This window comes from Giraffa tippelskirchi, chromosome 10 (genome assembly GCF_054371585.1).
Source record: "Giraffa tippelskirchi isolate mGirTip1 chromosome 10, T2T-mGirTip1v1.2.pri, whole genome shotgun sequence".
In the NCBI taxonomy this organism is placed as follows: Eukaryota; Metazoa; Chordata; class Mammalia; order Artiodactyla; family Giraffidae; genus Giraffa; species Giraffa tippelskirchi.
Window position 1 is genome coordinate 101,217,537 of NC_137284.1, and position 19,357 is coordinate 101,236,893.

Here is a 19,357-nt window from a genome sequence, read left to right on the forward strand (position 1 = left end):
CAGACACAACTGAGTGACTTTCACTTCACTTTTGTTGTTGCTCAGTTGTTAAGGTAGATCTGACTGTTTGCAACCTCACAGACTGCAGCATGCCAGGCTTCCCTGTCCTTCACTATCTCCTGGAGTTTGCTCAAATTCACGTTCATTGAGTCGGTGATACTCTCTAACCATCTCATTCTCTGTCACCCCCTTCTCTTCCTGCCCTCAATCTTTCCCAGTATCAAGATCTTTTCCAATGAGTTGGCTCTTCATATCACGTGGTCGAAGAGTTGGAGCTTCAGCATCAGTCCTTTCAATGAATATTCAGGGTTGATTTCCTTTAGGATTGACTGGTTTGATCTCCTTTCAGTCCAAGGGACTCTCAAGAGTCTTCTCCAGCACCACAATTGGAAAGCATCAGTTCTTCAGCTATCAGCCTTCTTTATGATCCAACTCTCACATCTCTACATGACTACTGGAAAAACCATAGCTTTGACTGTAGGGACCTTTGTCAGCTCAGTGATGTGTCTACTTTTTAATATGTTGTCAAGTTTGTCATGGAGAAGGCAATGGCACCCCACTCCAGTACTCTTGCCTGGAAAATCCCATGGACGGAGGAGCCTAGTAGGCTGCAGTCTATGGGGTCACTAGGGGTCAGACACGACTGAGCGGCTTCACTTTCACTTTTCACTTTCATGCATTGGAGAAGGAAATGGCAGCCCACTCCAGTATTCTTGCCTGGAGAATCCCAGGGACGGGGGAGCCCGGTGGGCTGCCGTCTATGGGGTTGCACAGAGTCGGACACGACTGAAGCGACTTAGCAGCAGCAGCAAGTTTGTCATAAATTTCTTTCCAAGGAGCAAGCATCTTTTAATTTCGTGGCTGCAATCACTATCCACAGGGATTTTGCAGCCCAAGAAAAGAAAATCTGTCACTGCTCCCACTTTTTCCCCTTCTATTTGCCATGAAGTCATGGGACCGGATGCCATAATCCTAGTTTTTTGAATGTTGAGTTTCAAGACAACTTTTGCACTCTCTTCTTTCACCCTCATCAAGAGGCTCTTTAGTTCCTCTTTGCTTTCGCCATTAGAGTAGTATTATCCGCATGTCTGAGGTTGTTTATACTTCTCCCAGCAATCTTGATTCCAGTTTGTGATTCATTCAGCCCCCTACTCTGCACAGAAGTTAAATAAGCAGGGTGCTAATATACAGCCTTGTCGTACTCCTTTCCCAGTTTTGAACTAGTCAGTTGTTCCATATATGGTACTAATTGTTGCTTCCTAACTCATATATAGGTTTGGGGAGACAGGTAAGGCCATCTGGTACTCCCATATCTTTATAAGAATTTTTCAGTTAGTTGTGATCCACAGAGTCAAAGGCTTTTGAGTAGTCAATGAAACATAAGCAGATGTTTTTCTGGAATTCCCTTGCTTTCTCCATGATCCAACGAATGTTGGTAATTTCACCTCTAGTTCCTTTGCCTTTTCTAAACCCTGTTTGTACATCTGGAAGTTCTCAGCTCATGTACTGCTAAAGCCTAGAAAACTGCATCTTTACATTTGTTTACATTTCTCTCCACTGCAAATGGTGCCATATATGGTTTGTAAGTGTATGTGTAATTTTTGATGCATTTTAACTCTTTATAATAGATTTGTGTGTATTTTATGGTATTAAATGATAAAAGATGCTTGTATCTACATGTATTCTATCCACTCATGACACTTATCTCTTAATTTTTTCTATACTTCTGGGCTACACAGTTCCTCTGAGTTTCATCAGATTGTTGCAAATCTCCACAAAATTTTCCAATATATTTATCGGGAAAAATTCAAGTGGACCCCCATAGTTCAAACCCATATTGCTCAATGGTCAACTGTACTTTGATATCCAGTGTTTAAAGGATTTACTCACTGAGAAATTAAATCAAAATAGTTCATTTCCCAAGAAAGTACAATTTGAAATTTAAAATAAAAAGAAATATGAAAATTTACTTTGGTCCAAGATTTAATCATCCAGCAAAGTACAAATGTACAGTACAATGACTTGATAGTCACAAGTCTGTTGAGAACATCTGACTAATGGCAGGAAGCATTTTGTAGGTATTCCACAGTAAATCCATTTCTAAGATATATCACATTCAAAAAAGCTTGATTAAGCTTTTATCCTAATCCTCAGATTATAAACTTTCACTGGTCTAAAGAAAATATATAGAATCTACCATTCATCTGATAGCTTTAGCATTACATATGAAACAGTATCAGTTACACATACTGGTGATAAAATATAAATAATAAACAATATATAATATACTTATATATTTACAAATATTAAGAAATCATTAACAAAGTTTTCTCTTCAGAAATAGAAGTCCATTTTGTTTCCAACTTTAAATAAAGAAATACTAAAAATAAAGCCTTTGAAAAGATAAATAGCAGGGTCTCAAGAGATTTTTTAAACAAACTCTTGTAATGAGCACCAGACAACTAGCATAAGACTTGGGGGTGGTAGGAGGAGGTAAGAGAACAAGAGAATGTCAGGTTCAGATGAAACTTTCAAGGACATCTAAACTGATCATCCTTTTGAAGCATGGATCCTTTCTATAACACCATGCAAAGTGTTCATTAAGCCAACCTACTGACTGATCAAGGGTTCACTGCTCACCAACGCAGCCACTTCTCTCTTAAAACACTAGAAAGCTTTCCTTATATTGAGCTAATATATGCCTCTCTATCTCTGTCACCCACAGGCATCCAGAACAACTTCAACTCATTCCCTCTAGGGCCTCTCCTACGGGATAGCTATCAAAAATACTACTTAGTCTCAATGAATCTTTTTATTTACATTCCATTGTTTTTCAACTACATTTTTCAATTAGTAATTGTAGTTTTATCATATCACACTACTAGTTAATACCCAGTTTGTTAATGTTTCTCTGAAAGTGCGTACATGCTCAGTTTCTCAGTTGTGCCCAACTCTTTGCAACACCTGGGCTGTAGCCCACCAGGCTCCTCTGTCCATGGAATTTTCCAGGTAAGAATACTGGAGTGGATTGCCATTTTCTACTCCAGGGGAATCTTCCCGACCCAGGGATTGAACCTGCATCATCTGCATTGGCAGGCAGATTCTTTACCACTAAGCCACCTGTGGGACCTATAAAAGAACACTATATTGCTAGACTTGCCCCAAAATGGAAAGAGCAAAGTAATACTTTTCCTCTCCATTCTAGATACTAGAATGGAATACACATCTAGAATAGATGTGTATCTATTCTTGCAGCCCAAGATTACACTCACTGTTTCCACAGCTATGTCACATATATTGATTCAAACGGAGCTTTATGCTGTCTAAAACTTTAGCCTTATTTTGTCAACTAAAAATTGTCACTCATCATCTGCCTCTACAAGGATGAAGTCACTAGCCACTGCAGTTGCTGACCTCCAACATGCCCCAAAAGGAGTTTAGGGTGGAAATCAGGTATGATGCTTTCTGTGATCTGGAAAAAACTGGCATAACAGGTCTTCAGATAAAAGATTTTATGAGCTCAATTTCTTGCATCTTCTCATATCCAGAAAAGCACTAAAATCATTAACAGAGACACCTGCTCTTCATGACTAGCAGCCACCTTCTTCCAAATGTGTGATTGGTTACTTCCATCCCTCTTCACCAGAATCACATATATATTGACATCCCCTCCTCCACCTCTATGGAGCAGATCTGAGAGGCCACCTCCCAGGCTGTAGTCATCATTTTGCTCCAAACAACTCTTAACTCACAATTCCCACATTGTGCATTTTTTTCAGTCGACAAATTATTCATTTACTCAACAAATATTCATGTAATGTTCAGTGGTAAAGAATCTGCCTGCAATGCAGGAGACCTGGGTTTGATTGCTGGGTGGGGAAGATCCCCTGGAGGAGATGGCAACCCACTCCAGAATTCTTGCCTGGAAAATCCCATAGACAGAGGTGCCTGGCAGGCATTAGTCCATGGGGTCACAAAAGAGTCAGACTCCATTTAGCAACTAAACAATACAAAACTGCTACTATAAGTATATTACAATACTAGGAACAGTATCAAAAATCAGTGGGGCCCAAGCCCCACTTTATCCAGCTATAACTGTGGGAGAGAACACTTGTTAGAGCTACTCAATTTTCATAACAGGATAACGATTTTTCTACATCCTGGTCACAGTTCCAAAACATATGAATAGGCCTTCAGCCAGAAATTTAAAATACCAGCACTCCAGGTTATCCAGTTCCCTTCCAAATACCTACTGAGTGAAGAAACATTTAAAGAAGATAGGTCCAAGGCTTTAAAAATTCAATCCTTGGTTACTATTGAATTACCAGAAAGCTACATGTTAGGAACCAACCACATACCTTTCTGATCACCTTCAGTGAGTTGCATTTAATACTTTCTCCTAACCTTTAACAGATTATTGTTAGAAGTAACCATGTGAAAGTCACAACTGCATTATTATGTTTTAAAACTGCTACTGCTAATACTATCCATTTTGTTAATGAGTTCCTTTTACTGCTAGAAAAGGCTTTGTTTTCTCTGAGGAATGAGATATTTCTACAGTTCTAACAATGGAAATCATCAGAATGTTTTATACATTTTTTAAAAAATAAGTTTTAGAGAGAGAAAAGTTTATAAGGAATAATGAGAAAAAATGCCATTTAAAACATGAACAAATATCAAGAAATATTTGTATTTCCTGCTTCATCAGCAACTGGAAAAGGGTACATGAGAGCAGGATGGATAATTCAAATTGGGTCTTATTAAATTTATTAATTAAGTGAAAGATCATTATTCAGTTTCCTCTATATTTCCTCTTCCCAAATAATCAGGCCCAATAACTTACTTTCCCCAATGACAAAGGTTCTAAGATCTCATGAACCTAAGAACTATCTAGAGAATTTCCTTAAGAAATTTACATTTTTAAATAAACTCCCCATGTCACCTGGGAAGCAAGTGAGCCACATAATACATTTTGAGAACCCTCTTCCAGGACTAACTTTCGGATCACTTGAATCAACTCTTGTCACTCATCTCTGGGCTCTCTGTTATCTCTCTTGGTCCCTTTAAAAACCTGGTGACCAACGGTATAATGAGTATTCTTACAAAGGATCCTACTAAAGCAGAGAAGATGAAAGGATTACGTCCCTACTCTTATGCAGCACAACCACGTTCACTTTAATACATCCTAGTGTTGATAGGCATGTTCACAAAGGCAATGCTTCATTTTGACTGTCCAACTGAGGTCACTTATTTTGACTCTCTTGAGAAATGGGAGTTAAAAATGCATTAAAGTAGGTCCAAATCACAATCAAGTGAAACTGTGAAGAGCATTGTATGGGACCTTTTTCTCAATTGAACCAGTTGCAATCTTTTTTTAAAATATAATCTATTGTACTTTTAAAATTAAGGATTTTCCTTTGAATAGAAAATCTGGCAACCTCCTTGAGTAAAATTATTCTTCCTGAAAGTAAGACGTTTTGTTATAATTTTTAAATTATTTATGATGATTTTAAATTCAAACAATACCACTTTCAGAATATCTACAGGCAAGTAACCTGTTGTCATAAAGGACTCAGGGAATAGATTTATAAACAATCAAAATATTACAGGCAAGAGTAAAGAAACTGTATTGTTGCTCTCCAGCTCACCATTTCATGGATGAACAAATCATTCCATGACAGAAACTGATGTTATACCATAAAGTTCTCTACCTGGACCATCTATATGATTTATCAAAAGAAACATTTGAAAAACTAAACATGACCAATCGCTTACAGTATGCCAACTGAAAATTCACAGCAAATGTGTACATAAAAGGTTCAGATACTCATTTAAGTCACCAAGATCAATCTAAAAGTTACTGCTTTCAAGCTATTTCTTACTTATAAAAACTCTAACCCTATACACATTCTATCATGACTAAATTGACTTTAGATAAAAAGCATTTTCAAAGAACAAGTTGAGATATTCAAAGCAGAAATTCAGTCTGAAAAATGAGTGATTTTACTCAGAAAATGACCAGATAGAAATTCTTTAAGTCTTTAGATTTGAGAGAAATCAAGCTAAGACCAATTGGGGCATGATTCACTCTCCTATGCTACTTGCATTTTCTATCTGGCATGTTTTTAATTTTATAAATTTCATGCTGTCTCCATGGTTACCAGTGCTTAATCATAACAAGCACCTCGTCTATACACAGGAATTAATATTTCCCTATGAACTGCACATACTAAATTGCTCAAAACCTCTCTATACTTTCTCAATGACTAAGTTTTTCACTTCTAAGCAAAGATTTACAAAAGAGTCTTTTTCTTTTCTTTCTTTTTAAATTTTGTACATTATATGGACTTCAGTAACTTCATGATAGTTAAGATTTGCCAACACATCACAATCTGTGTTATTTTACATATGATGTCTGTGCCCATCAGTAAGTACTCTTCTGAGATTCAGTCAGACATACTTTAATATTTAAAAAATACTTTTTGTATATACTTATAAAAGTCAAAATCAATTAACAAATTAGGTGAATACCGGTATTCATTCATTCACCAAACTAGAGCCTAGAGAGAAGGAAGTATATAAACACCAACAACTCTTCAGTGACTCACCACAGGTAGGTTTCCTAAGCAACATTGGAACACTTTATTTCTAAGAAAATTAAAATGCAGTTTGATGTTGTGGACATTTTCCACATGAAAGCACGTGGGCAATGATTTAAGGGGCAGACTTTGTCAAACTTCCTAGGTTCATATCCTAACTCACTTATGTGACCTTAGACAAATTATTTAACCATGCCTCAGTTTCCGCATCTGTATCAGGGGATAATAATAGTATCTCCCTCAGAGGATTATTTTAGGGACTAAAGGGAGCTACATTGGTTAATGTGTAGAATAGCTCCTGACACACATTAGTTACTATTTAAGCATTTATTAAATATAAAACAATCAAAGTCTTACCCTATGTATCACGAAAACATGCTTCCTAAGAAAATTTTTTCCATGAGAAATATTTTTCACCCTCCCATAAGGCAAGATAGTCCTGACTTTAAATTTTCTTGTGCAATACTTAAATGTTATCTGATCAGCTAGTCCCATATCTATGAGAGTTCTAGACACTGACCATATCGAGCATTTTATGTATCACTTCATTTAATCAACAATGGAAATCCTACAAAAGATTGGTGATTTTCCTATTACAGATGAGAAAACTCAGGTTTAAAGAAGTTAGATTAATTTGCACAAATTCACTGAGTTAGTAAGTGGCAGAGATGGGTCAGCAGATGACATCTCCAAAGTCAATATTTTTAATCAGTCCATTACCATGGATAAAGTACTACATAATTTCACAGGACTTCCCTGGTGGTACAGTGGCTAAGATTCCACACTCTCAATACAGGGGGCCCAGGTTCAGTCTCTGGTCAGGGACTTAGATTCCACATGCCACAGCTGAGAGCATGGTGCAACAAAGACCAAAGATCCTGTATGCTGCAACTAAGATCCAGCACAGCCAAACAAATATTTTTTAAAAAGAGATAATGTCACAACTTTTCAAAACTATAAATTTGTTCCATCAGGTATTCTTAGCCTGCTCCTAGAACCCCAGCAATGTAAAATTTGAATTTGTCAGTGCCTGTGGGCATGGTTCCTCTGCTTCCTGAACACCACAGACTTGTGTATGTGATTGATTCTCACAGGTTACTAAGGTTCTTCGGTGGAAATCAAGCCTACATTGGCAACAGGCTCTAGATGGTGCCTGGAACCATATGAAAAATGATCTTTTGCAGCTTGCCCATACATGTCTGTAAAATGATGACACTGGAGTGTTCAGACTCAGTAGGAGTTTTTTCTGAAGCAGTTGAACAGCTTCGAAAAGTGCAGTTTATCTCATCCTGTTAGCCTAATGATTAGTCAGTTCTAATGCAGCAGTCTCAGTGATGAATGTCCTATTACTGATGGGAAATACTGACTAACTCTGGGATGGCCTTTTTTAATTTTGAAGCTCTAATAAAATGTCTCCACTCACTTGGCTGGGCTCAATCGCTAATGAGGAAATCTGGGTTTTACGAACTTCCTGACACACACCAGTCACTGCAATATCTTGATGTCAACCTATCCTGCCTCCCCTGATGGATCCCAGAAGCCCCTTCCTTCAGGGACTACCAATGACTCACTTCTAACCATTAAAATAAGCAGAAACAACTTCTTCAATCTTCTCTGAAACCACTTCTCAGTAACAAATGACATGAAATTTTGCCCTCTACCACTCAGATGTGTGTCTAAAGTAATGTTCTTTGTCTCTGAGTATCATTACCTAGCAGTGACCTCTGTTTCAGTGAAGGATGGTATAAGCTTAGGTTCTCCTAAACTGAAAGACTAAATTCTGGATCTGATAACACTAGATATTTAACGCCGAAAGAGGAACTATATAGAAGCCTGAAGGAGTTTTCAGACAACTTGGGCAGGAGGTGGGGGTATGGAATGTGGCACTGCTTCAGAAGAGCTGTGGTTCATGTTGCTACCAGAAATGTTCACAAGCAGAACCTGTAGCTAGCAGATGTTTGGCACAGAAGAAGCTGCTCATCTCTGTAGCACTGCTAAGGAAATGATCATCTCTTTTAGAAGAGGGAACTACACATGTAAAACATAGCACTCATTGTCCTTGTCAGTGATCTACACAAAACATCTAAATCTGAGTTATAGTCAGGAAATAATAGTTCGCTAAGATAGTTTACAGGCACATCAGAAATAAAAAAACAACTTCAGGTCAAAGAAATAGAGGGGATCATTATACTCACTGTATCTCAAAAATTAACACCTGCCTCTACATCACTTAATACTAGTAAATCCTGAGTTGACATTTCCAATTACAGTATACATAATAAACTAATGAAAACCACGTATATGACCTTTGACTTAACAAGTCAAAGACAAACTTTAAAGAGAAACAAATGTGATTTTTTAAGCTAGTCAGCAAAATAGAGTTCCCTCATCCAAGGCAATGGCAGCCCACTCCAGTACTCTTGCCTGGAAAATCCCGTGGACGGAGGAGCCTGGTAGGCTGCAGTCCATGGGGTTGCGAAGGGTCGGACACGACTGAGCGACTTCACTTTCCCTTTTCACTTTCATACATTGGAGAAGGAAATGGCAACCCACTCCAGTGTTCTTGCCTGGAGAATCCCAGGGACGGGGGAGCCTGGTGGGCTGCCGTCTATGGAGTCGCACAGAGTCGGACACGACTGAAGCGACTTAGCAGCAGCAGCAGTGTGGGTATCACAAACACATGAGTGAGAAGTCTCTAAAGTGTACCATACACTGCATTCCTGAATAGGGAAACTCAGAACTCTAGAACCTGAATCCGAGATCTTAAGAATGTTTAACTTGTTTTTCCTTAGACTCACTGTTTTTCCCTACAAACGGGTTAAACACTTTCCAAAACATCTTATTAATCATATTTTTCCCCACTGCTTAAAAAGAATTAACAAATGTCATAAGACATTTAAAAGATGGTGTCAAAGGATTCCCTCCTTCAAAAATGTTAGAAGCCGCTTGTTTAAATGTATCTGAAAGAGATGGCTTTGTTCCGATATCTCTTCAGGCTGAGGTGCATGCATTTCAGTCAAAGGACAAAAATTCTTGTGTGTCTTGAAACCTTGACCAGCATTAAAAAATAAAAGAAACCACTTGCTGTCATTTTTTGACCTTTTTTTTTCAGTGAGCTTCCATACAAATACATTACACCACTTTACCAGTAACAGGCTTGGCCACGTGAGGAAACCCGGGAGCTCGCTCCTCCGCGCCACCGGTACAGCGCGACCGTCATCCCGCAGCCAGTTACATGGAAGCGCGCCGGAGAATCCTGGGAGTTGTGGGCACCGGGGATTGTGGGAAATGTAGTTTGACGACTCCGCCCTGCTCACCATTTCTGTAATGGCTGCTTCCTTGAAGGTAATGTACGAGCTAGTCTCCGAAGGCTCCTTAGCTTGCCCAGTATATTTGTCAAACGGGGCAAATTTGCACCTTGATGGGCCAAAGCAGGGATTGTTTTTAAAGTTTACTTTCAAGCCCTGGAACCAACTTGGTTTTCGGTTGACTCTTTTTTTTTTTAGCTTTTTCTTTATAGGCGAACTAACCAACTTTTAAATCTAGTTCCCCTTTGAACAAACTGTTTGTCTTTAGTTATTACCCATTCTTCTCCCTTCCGTACAACCTCCCCGCTCTGCACTGACTCTAGATGGCTCTTTAAAATAATAATAATTAATAATGTGTAATTTTTAAATCCTGCTACGCCCCTCTGATAGTAGGCGCTGTCACGTGGAATCTCTTACCCTCAGCATCCGGAGCTGCTGGAAGAGAGTCAGATAGAATTAAGTACCGCTTTCTTTGGTAAGTCTTACTATTTCCCCACGACTTCACAGTTACATGTTGTTTGACTTTGCTAGATTTGTCTGCATTTCCTGGATGGGAGAGAGCCTAAGAAAATGTAATTTTCACTCACTAGGACAATTTCCGAGTTAGTGTCTTGTGCATTATCATCTATCTTTTCTTATTATGTTCTACTGTTCAATTTCTGGTTTGTTGATACCCACAGTGTTGGCGTTATACAATGTGGGAAAATCGCTGGCGTCAGGAAATTATCATGAGAAAGGGACACTAGCCTCAAATGACAATCTTTAATTACCATTTACTTCCCAAAGGTTCTTTCACCATAAAATGAGATGAGTCTGAATATAATTTATAGTCCCTAATTGAAAAGGTTGCATGAACTGTTACCTATCATGTATTCATACTGTCATTTGAAAAGGTTGGAATTTTTAATGATTCCTTTTTTTTCCATGTTTTAATTTATAGAAATCTTCATCCTTCAAGAACCAGCCACATCATGATCTCAGTTTCAACACAGCTGTTCCTAGTCCTATTTTCATTGCTTTTGGTGCTGCCTGTTGTTGAAGCAGTAGAAGCCGGAGATGCAATTGCTCTCTTGTTAGGTGTGATTCTCAGCATTACAGGCATCTGTGCTTGTTTGGGGGTGTATGCACGAAAAAGAAATGGACAGATGTGACTTTGAAGGGCCTCCTGAATCAAACCTACCCCTGAAAACCTTTGAGCTATTGAGTTTCAGAACTGAGCTTTGGTGTCTGAAAGTTCCCAAGAAACAATTAATAGAGAAGTTTCATATTATTGGTTATTTTCCTATAAAAAGCAACAAATTGATATACTGTCTTAAAAGGAAAACATGTTTCTGTCACAACAGATAATGCACTGGAAAATGCCATCTGTAATTTGCATTTGCTGAAATTTGCATAAGTAATATTTCATAGTTTCAGAATTCTCAGTAGGAAGAAGGAAACTCTTGCCCAGAATCCTAGGAAATTGCCACTGTTCAGTTATAATCACTGCCTCCTGCATCATTGAGGAGTTTTTTCTCCATATTTTTATTGGATTTTTGTTTTGTTATCTCCCAAGTTAGTACTGTACCTAGACATTAAATGCAGTTGGTCAGAAATTAAAACTTATCTCTGTGTGGGAAAAAGTTCAGAAAATGTATTCAATGTATCTCACATTGAAATGGAGAGAAGATTTAATGTAAAAAAAATACTTTATATTGACATTGAAATGGAGAAGAGATTTATTGTTTAACAAAAACAAAAAATGTTTATATTAACTGAGTAACATCTCCATGGTGAGAAGTACTATGTTAAGTATAAACCTATTATGTAAGTTAATTTCTGGTGTCCATTTCTGTTTATTTCAGACTGTTTTTTTCTCTGTGAACTTTTTATAAACTAAATGGAGACAAGTAGATGCCTTATGTTAACTGATGACTCCAGCTTTTAGAGATTTAATCAGTGAAAAATGAGAAATGGGCAGCATCAAGGTAGGGAAGAGGCCCCTGGTAGAGAATCCACAGATGCAGAAGGCAAATGTTATGGCATGTACTGATTTACACGCAAGCCACATGAGGCATGCTCTCGCCATCCTTGCTACTTAAAGTGTTCTCACAGCAGCAGTGTCACCTTAGGACTAGTTAAAACTGCAGTCTCAGGTGCTGACCCCTCCACCCCACCCGCTACCAATTGGATCAGAATTTGCTTTTGTTTCAAGAACCCAGGATAACTTTATACACATTCAAGTTTAAGAAGATTGCTGTAACTTGTTTGAATGCAAGGATCAAACAAGTTAATAAAAACCGTTAGATTCCCAGGTTCCTCTCCTGGTTGCATTGTAGGTTGGGATATGGAATTCTTTGTTTAACAAGGGTCCACAGTGATTCCTTTGACTGTGTAGATACAGCCAACATAGAATTGTATGAGTAAATCAAACTGCTATGGGGTCTTAATGAAAGCAGGTAGTCACATTTTTTTTCCTAAACTAATGCATTATCCAGTCTCTAGCTCTCCAGGTAACATTGGGAGCCTTAATTTTGATCAGAAAACAGGCAACAGCAATCTAAAATCCTTTGTATGCATTTCTCAAGGTATGAGCTGATCTGGCTTGCATGAAGGATTTGGTGGGGGGTACAAAGAATGAGGGGCAGCCACACACTAAAGACAAACCACATGGATCTGTTTTTGTCATAGCTATTTTGTTTTTTTTTTTTCCCCACCAAAGAAAACACTCTTTTATTCTGATAAGCTGACTGTTATACATTGAGTAATAGAAATTTTTTAAAATTTTTATTGGAGTTCAGTTGATTTACAACAGAACTTTTTTGCATGTCTTTTTTTTTTTAAGATGTAAAGAGAAATGCAGATTGTGGGACAGTTTGTCCTATCTCTTATATACCAGCCTACTGGTACTGAGGTAAAGAGGCTGTTGCTGCATCCTTGTATGTCTGAACTTTTCCATTGTCATTGGAAGAAATCCTACCTAAAGTACAGGAAAGCCTGTTTTTTGTCTTTACTGGAGGCTCAAGTGGCACACAACAGTTCATAAAACGGCTTTAAAGGTAGGGGAAACTTAATGCTTGCTTGTATGCGTGCTCAGTCATATCTGAATCTTCGACCCCATGGACTGTAGCCTGCCAGGCTGGGCTTCCCTGGTGGCTCAGCGGTAAAGAATCCATCTGCTAGTGCAGGAGATGCAGATTTGAACCCTGGGTCAGGGAAATCCCCTGGAGAAAGAAATGACAACCCACTCCAGTATTCTTGCCTGGGAAATCCCATGAACAGAGGAGCCTGGGAGGCTAGAATCCCTGGGGTGGCAAAGAATCGGACATGACTTAGCATTGGACAGAGACCGTCAGTCATGCCCTACTCTGTGACCCCATGCACTGTTGCCCTCCAGGCTCCTCTGTCCATGGGGATTCTCCAGACAAGAATACTGGAGTAAGTTGTCATTTTCTCTTCCAGGGGGATCTTCCCAACCCAGGAATCGAATCCATGTCTCCTGCATTGGCAAGTGTATTCTTTACCACTGAGCCACCTGGAAAGCCTTAAGATACATTTTAAATCATAGTGCATTGCTTATTTAGTCACCAACAGATAGTATTTTTTTAAATGTTCAAAATAAGATTACAGGCAAACATTCTTTAATGAGCCTGTATTTCTACAAGTACCTAAAAGGAATTAGAAACTGCCAATTTTCTATTTTCTCCTTAACAATAGAGAATTGTGAGGTGACTTTCAGTAATTCTGATGTATATGATGGGGAATACCTTCTCTAGTTCTTTTCTATCTAGGTTGGAGTATATGACTTTGCCTGAAAAGAGCAGAAACTCTTATGGTCGCTCTAAAGGTTTTGTGAGCCACCAGCCGTTTTGAGAATCTGATGAAAGCCATGGTCATCTCCCTAGAAAAATGCACATACGTGCTGGCATCTTTTGATTAATTTCAGGGAGTTCACAGAGCTGAAGCTCATCTAGAAATCCCAAATTACAAAATTTGCTATTTCCTTTTTTTTTTTTTTTTTGATTTCTTTATATTCTGAGATTGTTTCACTTGCTCTAAGGGTAATACCTTCTGTGGAGCAGTTATAGAAAGAATGGGATTAGCAAATGTCCCCTGGGTGCCCAGCATAATTTGTAGACATCTAGTAAATGCTCTGTACATATTAGCTTGGTTGAGTCAAGTGAAAAATAAGACTAATAGCTAGAATCAGCAAGAAATGCTGGTTGCCGACCCATTCATCCAATGCCAAAAATCAGTGCCTCTCCTGTATCATTTCTCTCTGGTACTTTCAAGATGTTTTTTTCTCCTTTCTTAGTTTTTAAAAGGTGATATATATGTCTTGGCATAAATATCTTTGAGTTTATCCTATTTGAGATTCACTCAACTTGAACCTACAGGTTTGTGTTTTTTCCCCAAATTTAGGTGATTTTCAGCCATTATTTTTTCAAATGCTTTTTCAACCATATCTACTTCTTTCCTTCTGGGACTCTGCCTTATAACTACCAGACAGAGGTAAAAGTCCTAAGGGAACCTCTTTACTGTTCCTTGCTTGCCCTCCGCTGACCCTCAGGTGGGGTGCCTTGTGGCTACTAGGAGGGAGTAAAAGTTCAGACTCCCACATGGTCTCCACTGGCCCATGGCCATGTCTAAGCACATTACATTTCTGGGTCACCAGCTTTTCCAGTACTACTCAGAGATCTATGAGACAAAAAGAAAATCTAGAGAATTCACATCATATTTTCTGTTCCTGAGGTCGCTAGTTAGTCTGCCTTCTTTCTTCCAAATTTTATATGCATTTTATAAATAACATCCGAGATTTTTAGCTATATTTAGCAGTAGAAATAGGAAAAAAGTGGCCTACTGCATCTTTCTGGAAGTCCAACTCTCCTCAGTGCATATTTAAAGAGTGGGGGAATTAAAGCACCAGGTAAACCATTGATTCAAGGAATTTTAACTCAGAGACCTTGGTCCTGTGATCACTCACGTTTACCCTCCCCATTTCTCCCATAGAATAATATATTGTTTATTACTTTTACCCCATAAGCTCAGTCAAGAATGCAAGAGTACAGATGAAGTTGACAAAATGATCTGTATCCATGCTGTGTCTCAGCATTGCCAGTGCAAATGGCAACTTTTTGAAAAACTGTACCAAATTTACCAACTGAAGGAACCAGCAAGGCCTAGGAAATCTTAGTGGCTACATGTCACATGCACCTTCACCCTCTTAGGCTTTCTAAGCTCTGCAGAAGTTTGTCAAATGCCATGTCCAACATTGAGTGTAAGAAAAGTGGTGTAGCTATATTAGCCTGTGGCATATAATGAAGGGAGAATTCTCTGAATAGGAGAGAATTTCCAAACCAATCTCTCTCCCAGAGACACATGTCAGCCTCTTTGGTGGTATCACAATAGGGATTAAGAGCCCAAGCTCTGGAATCCAGTAGATCTCAATAGATAGCCAGATTCCATCATTTAACATGTGATCTTGGACAAGTCAATTTCTTTTAAATTTCTGCCTCCCTATCTGTTAAATGGGGAAAAATATTACTTCCCTCATAGATAGGTGAGGAATACATGAAATAAGGACTATTAAAGACCTGGCATGCTAGATGTTGTTATAATTGATACTTGTAGACAGTTTCTAGACACAAGAGGGGAAAAAAACTATTAACCTCAATTTTGTGCGTATATATAAAGAGGGTATCTTTAGGAAGCTATAGAAACAAATCCATTATTAAACAGTTCATTTATATTTTAATTTTGACATTTTCTTTGAGTCCGTTTTCTTTATTATAGTTTCTCCCTCATCATTATAAGCTTAAAAATTGCTAAAACTCAAAGATATCTATAAAGAAAAGAAAATTTGGCTTCTCTAAAGTTTCCTTGGGCCATCTTCTCTCTACCTGAGTCTCTTGAGAAAAAAAGAAAATAATTTAATCCATTTTAGTAATTCCTAACATGCTCAACCATGGGTCTTTTCTAAGTGACATAATGAAAGGTTAGCAACTGCCCAGATCATTTAAGGAGATGCAAGGAATTTGCCTCTGTCTTTCAGGAAAATAGAAAATCTAGTCCATATTCCATCAAGAAACAGGAAAATAGAAGATCTAGTCCATATTCCATCAAGAAAAATACTCTTAACATATCTCATTAGAAGTCATAAGTATATAAGCACCATAAAATATGTTTAATGTTTGTTTCCTATGTGGGGAGTGTGGAAGAAGCTCTTATTTTAACTTATGAGCCCCAAAGAGGATTCTTATTCCTAGGTGAGAATATGCCCAAATCAATAAATATGTGTACAGACTAGCACATTTAAGATTTTATTTTTCCTAATTTTTAGTAATGTCATTTTTCTGAATTGCTTCTGTGATTAATTAATATATATTTAACATCTAAAAGTGCAGACCAGAAAAATATGACTGTTATAAAATGCTAAAATGTGGTTTGTAGTATGAAAGCTACAATATCCCTTTCACACATATTTGCACTGAATCTACTGTATATGGGTGAGTAAAATTTTGGAAATATTGGCACTTGATAATGTGAAATAAAATTATGAAATTTTATATACAAGAGTTTATTTTTAAAGGACTAATCATGAAGTGCTTTGTTAAACATTGAAATTATAAATACCATATTTCTCAATGTTAATCAAGATAATTATGCTCTGGATAAATCTATGTAGATGGCTTAACAAAAGAATTTAGAAGCAAACATGATGGCCAAGACCAGAAACTATAACATTCCATTTCAGATGATTTGTGAGAACAACTCTTTCATTTTGCCACAGAAATTACGAGGGCATTGTGATACCTACATAAAACAATTTTATGGGTCCTGTGATGACATGCACCCACTTTCACTTGTTTAATCAACATTTTTTTAAGACATCATCAGTACAATGTAGAAAGAAATTAATCAACTACCAGGCAATTGACCTTGAGCCAATAACTTAATCTCCACAATTTTTTCATCTAGAAAATTAGCCATCAGTAATCTCTAAAAGGCTTCCTAATGATAGAAATGTGTTGCTCCATATAAAGAGTTTTCCTAATTTCAAAAACAACCAAGTCTAATGAGTTAAAAATACTGTAATTAACCCATTTTCATATGGCAGCATGAGGAGTTCCTCTTCAGATTCCTCAGTGAAAACTAGTCTAGTCATTTGGTACATTTTTGGATTTCAATTTAGTGAAGCGGGGGCAGTTCATTTTCTGTACTGAACGAGTATGATTAGGGATTGTCTCAAGAAGGAAGAATAAAAACAAACGGTAGCCCTGCCACTCCCACTCACAGCAAACAGCACACATACTAACTGAAGTCAACTAGGCAGGATCCAGGAACAAGCAACCTTGAAATTTCATGTTCTCAGTCCCTATGGCACTGCTGGGGAGACTCAGCTAATAGACACCATCTTCCCAGTGGCCAAGACAGACATCCAAGAGGGTGTGTGGCCCCTTCCTCTCCCTCACACCCCACATCCAGTTCATCTCTTAAGTCTTATGGAGCCCACCTCCAAACTCTGCCTAGGATCACCCACTTCTCTCCATCCTCAAGGCTCCTACCCAAGTTCAGACCACCATCATGATATGGATGAGATCCACAGCAGCCTCTTGTCTTCTGACCTCCCATCTTAACCCTCTGCAGTCTTTTCTAAACACAACAACCATGGTAAACTTTTTAAAACACAGATCTGATCCTGTTACATACCAGCTCAAAACTCATTAGCAGATTTCTTAGTTTTATGAAATCCTTAACGAACCTTGGCTTCCCTTGTAGCTCAGTCGGTAAAGAATCAGCTTGCAGTGCAGGAGACCCGGGTTCGATCCCTGGGTTGGGAAGATCCCCTGGGGAAGGAAATGGCAACCCACTCCAGTATGCTTGCCTGGAAAATCTCATGGACAGAGGAGCCTGATGGGCTGCAGTCCATGGGGTCACAAAGAGTCAGGCACGACTGAGCTTAACAAACCTCAGCACTATTAATGTACCCTATTTCCTCCCCTATCTTTCCAGTCTCCTCTAGGACCATGACCCTCAGTGTATTTTACGTTCTAGCTTTCAGCCACCTTAAAACTTTTCCCTTCCCAGAAAGCACCATGTATGTTCCTCCCTTCTCTCTCTCATTCCACCCCCCTTACCACTATTCTCTTTGTCTGCATATTCCTTCCTCTGCCTGGTCTAGTTTCCCCAGTTCACCTGCTTTATTCCTAATGTCTTAGACTTAAGCAGCACTTCTTTAGGATGTCTTCCCTGACCCATCCTCTCCAAACTACGCAGCCCACTGTATGCTCACACAGCGTTCTTCACATCTCCATCAGGCACTCGGTATTTGAATCTCTACTTATCTTAACTCAACCAACCTCAACCCCATCTCAGAATTCTAAGTTCTGGGAGGACAGGGACTCTATCATTAATTTACTGTTGTATTCCTATTTTCAAGTATAATGCCTGTCAAATAGAAATTGCTGCTCACTTAATCAATGAATTTATGATATAGAGCTAATATATTAAAGGGATGCCCCAGCCAAGGATACACAGTAGATCATGGCATCCTCTCACTTGGCTTGTGTGTGCCCTTACTGTCCTCAGTACAGTGCTACCACCCTTTCAGATTTTGCCCAGGACAGCTCTGAGAGTCATTGCAAGGTCTTAACATTTTCTTGAGCATCTAAATTATAATAACAGAACATAATTTTAGTAAGTTTTAATGTGTACTTAGTTGATCTGAATGACTTCAAACATTATTTATAAAATCTTGCACGTGTGTACATATTTAGTGACATGTCTAATTTAGTTTAGAAAGAATCTAGTATTTTGAAACATAAAATGATCTCCTCTGTTTACTTCTCAATTCCTTTATTCATACTGCCAGAATTACCATAGTCAAATGCCTTGCCATGCCTCCGTGCTTACATTTCATTTGCTTCTCCATGAAGTCTTTCCCAAAAGGAGTTAATCATATCTGTCTTCCAGAGTCCATAGGTCAGTGCTCATACCTGTACTACTGCATTTCTTGTAATCTTGTTTTATGATTATTTAGATATTTATTGTCCCTTTTGTACCACCAGCCCTACCAACCCCTCCCATTCACATCCATCCCTGCCCTTGTCACCTTTATCTTAAATTTCTTGAAATCAAGATTGTGTCTTTTATCATTGTAAGTATTAACATATCTTGTCTATGCTATTAGAAGTTTCAATAAGTACTTATTATTTGTGCATTGAATTTATTTCCTAAGTAATCCTGAAGAACAAATTAAATGGTAGCATTGAATAAACAAGTCTATATGCTAATAAAGGTATGATATTGAAACTAATATTATTGCTTTTTAATAATATTGCAGGTTGGGAGTTTTTACACAATCTGAAAGCAGTTCATGTTTACCCTAAATGTCATCCATTGAAAAACATCCACTGTGAAGTAATCACAAGACAGTTGTCAACACACTAGTTCTTAGGTGAGGCTACCATA

At 38.2% G+C, this 19,357-nt stretch overlaps 2 protein-coding genes across 4 annotated transcripts in view; one reads left to right on the forward strand and one right to left on the reverse strand.

Annotated features, from left to right (window-relative positions):
• The window catches only part of FOXP2 (forkhead box P2), a 1,512,938-nt gene extending 1,503,133 nt beyond the window's left edge, over positions 1-9,805 (reverse strand). The window contains exon 1 of the mRNA XM_081537130.1: positions 9,746-9,805. The gene's annotated coding sequence lies outside the window, so the exon portion shown is untranslated. The remainder of the gene's footprint in view (positions 1-9,745) is intronic.
• Positions 9,806-9,899: 94 nt separating this feature from the next.
• On the forward strand, positions 9,900-11,722 carry SMIM30 (small integral membrane protein 30). 3 transcript variants are annotated; one of them, XR_014067677.1, is made up of 3 exons: positions 9,900-9,944; positions 10,298-10,382; positions 10,848-11,722. XR_014067677.1 is itself a non-coding variant. In XM_081537134.1 (2 exons), the coding sequence occupies exon 2, from the start codon at positions 10,879-10,881 to the stop codon at positions 11,056-11,058; it is 180 nt and encodes a 59-aa protein (XP_081393260.1). In that variant the 5' UTR covers positions 10,296-10,382; positions 10,848-10,878; the 3' UTR covers positions 11,059-11,722. The 3 variants fall into 3 exon arrangements, 1 of the variants encoding a protein (XP_081393260.1); XR_014067678.1 differs by having other exon boundaries at positions 10,301-10,382; XM_081537134.1 differs by lacking the exon at positions 9,900-9,944 and having other exon boundaries at positions 10,296-10,382.
• Positions 11,723-19,357: the final 7,635 nt, after the last annotated feature.

Excerpts from the sequence above, each read along its gene's own strand:
- SMIM30 (XM_081537134.1), top strand. The coding sequence starts at position 10,879 with ATGATCTCAGTTTCAACACAGCTGTTCCTAGTCCTATTTTCATTGCTT.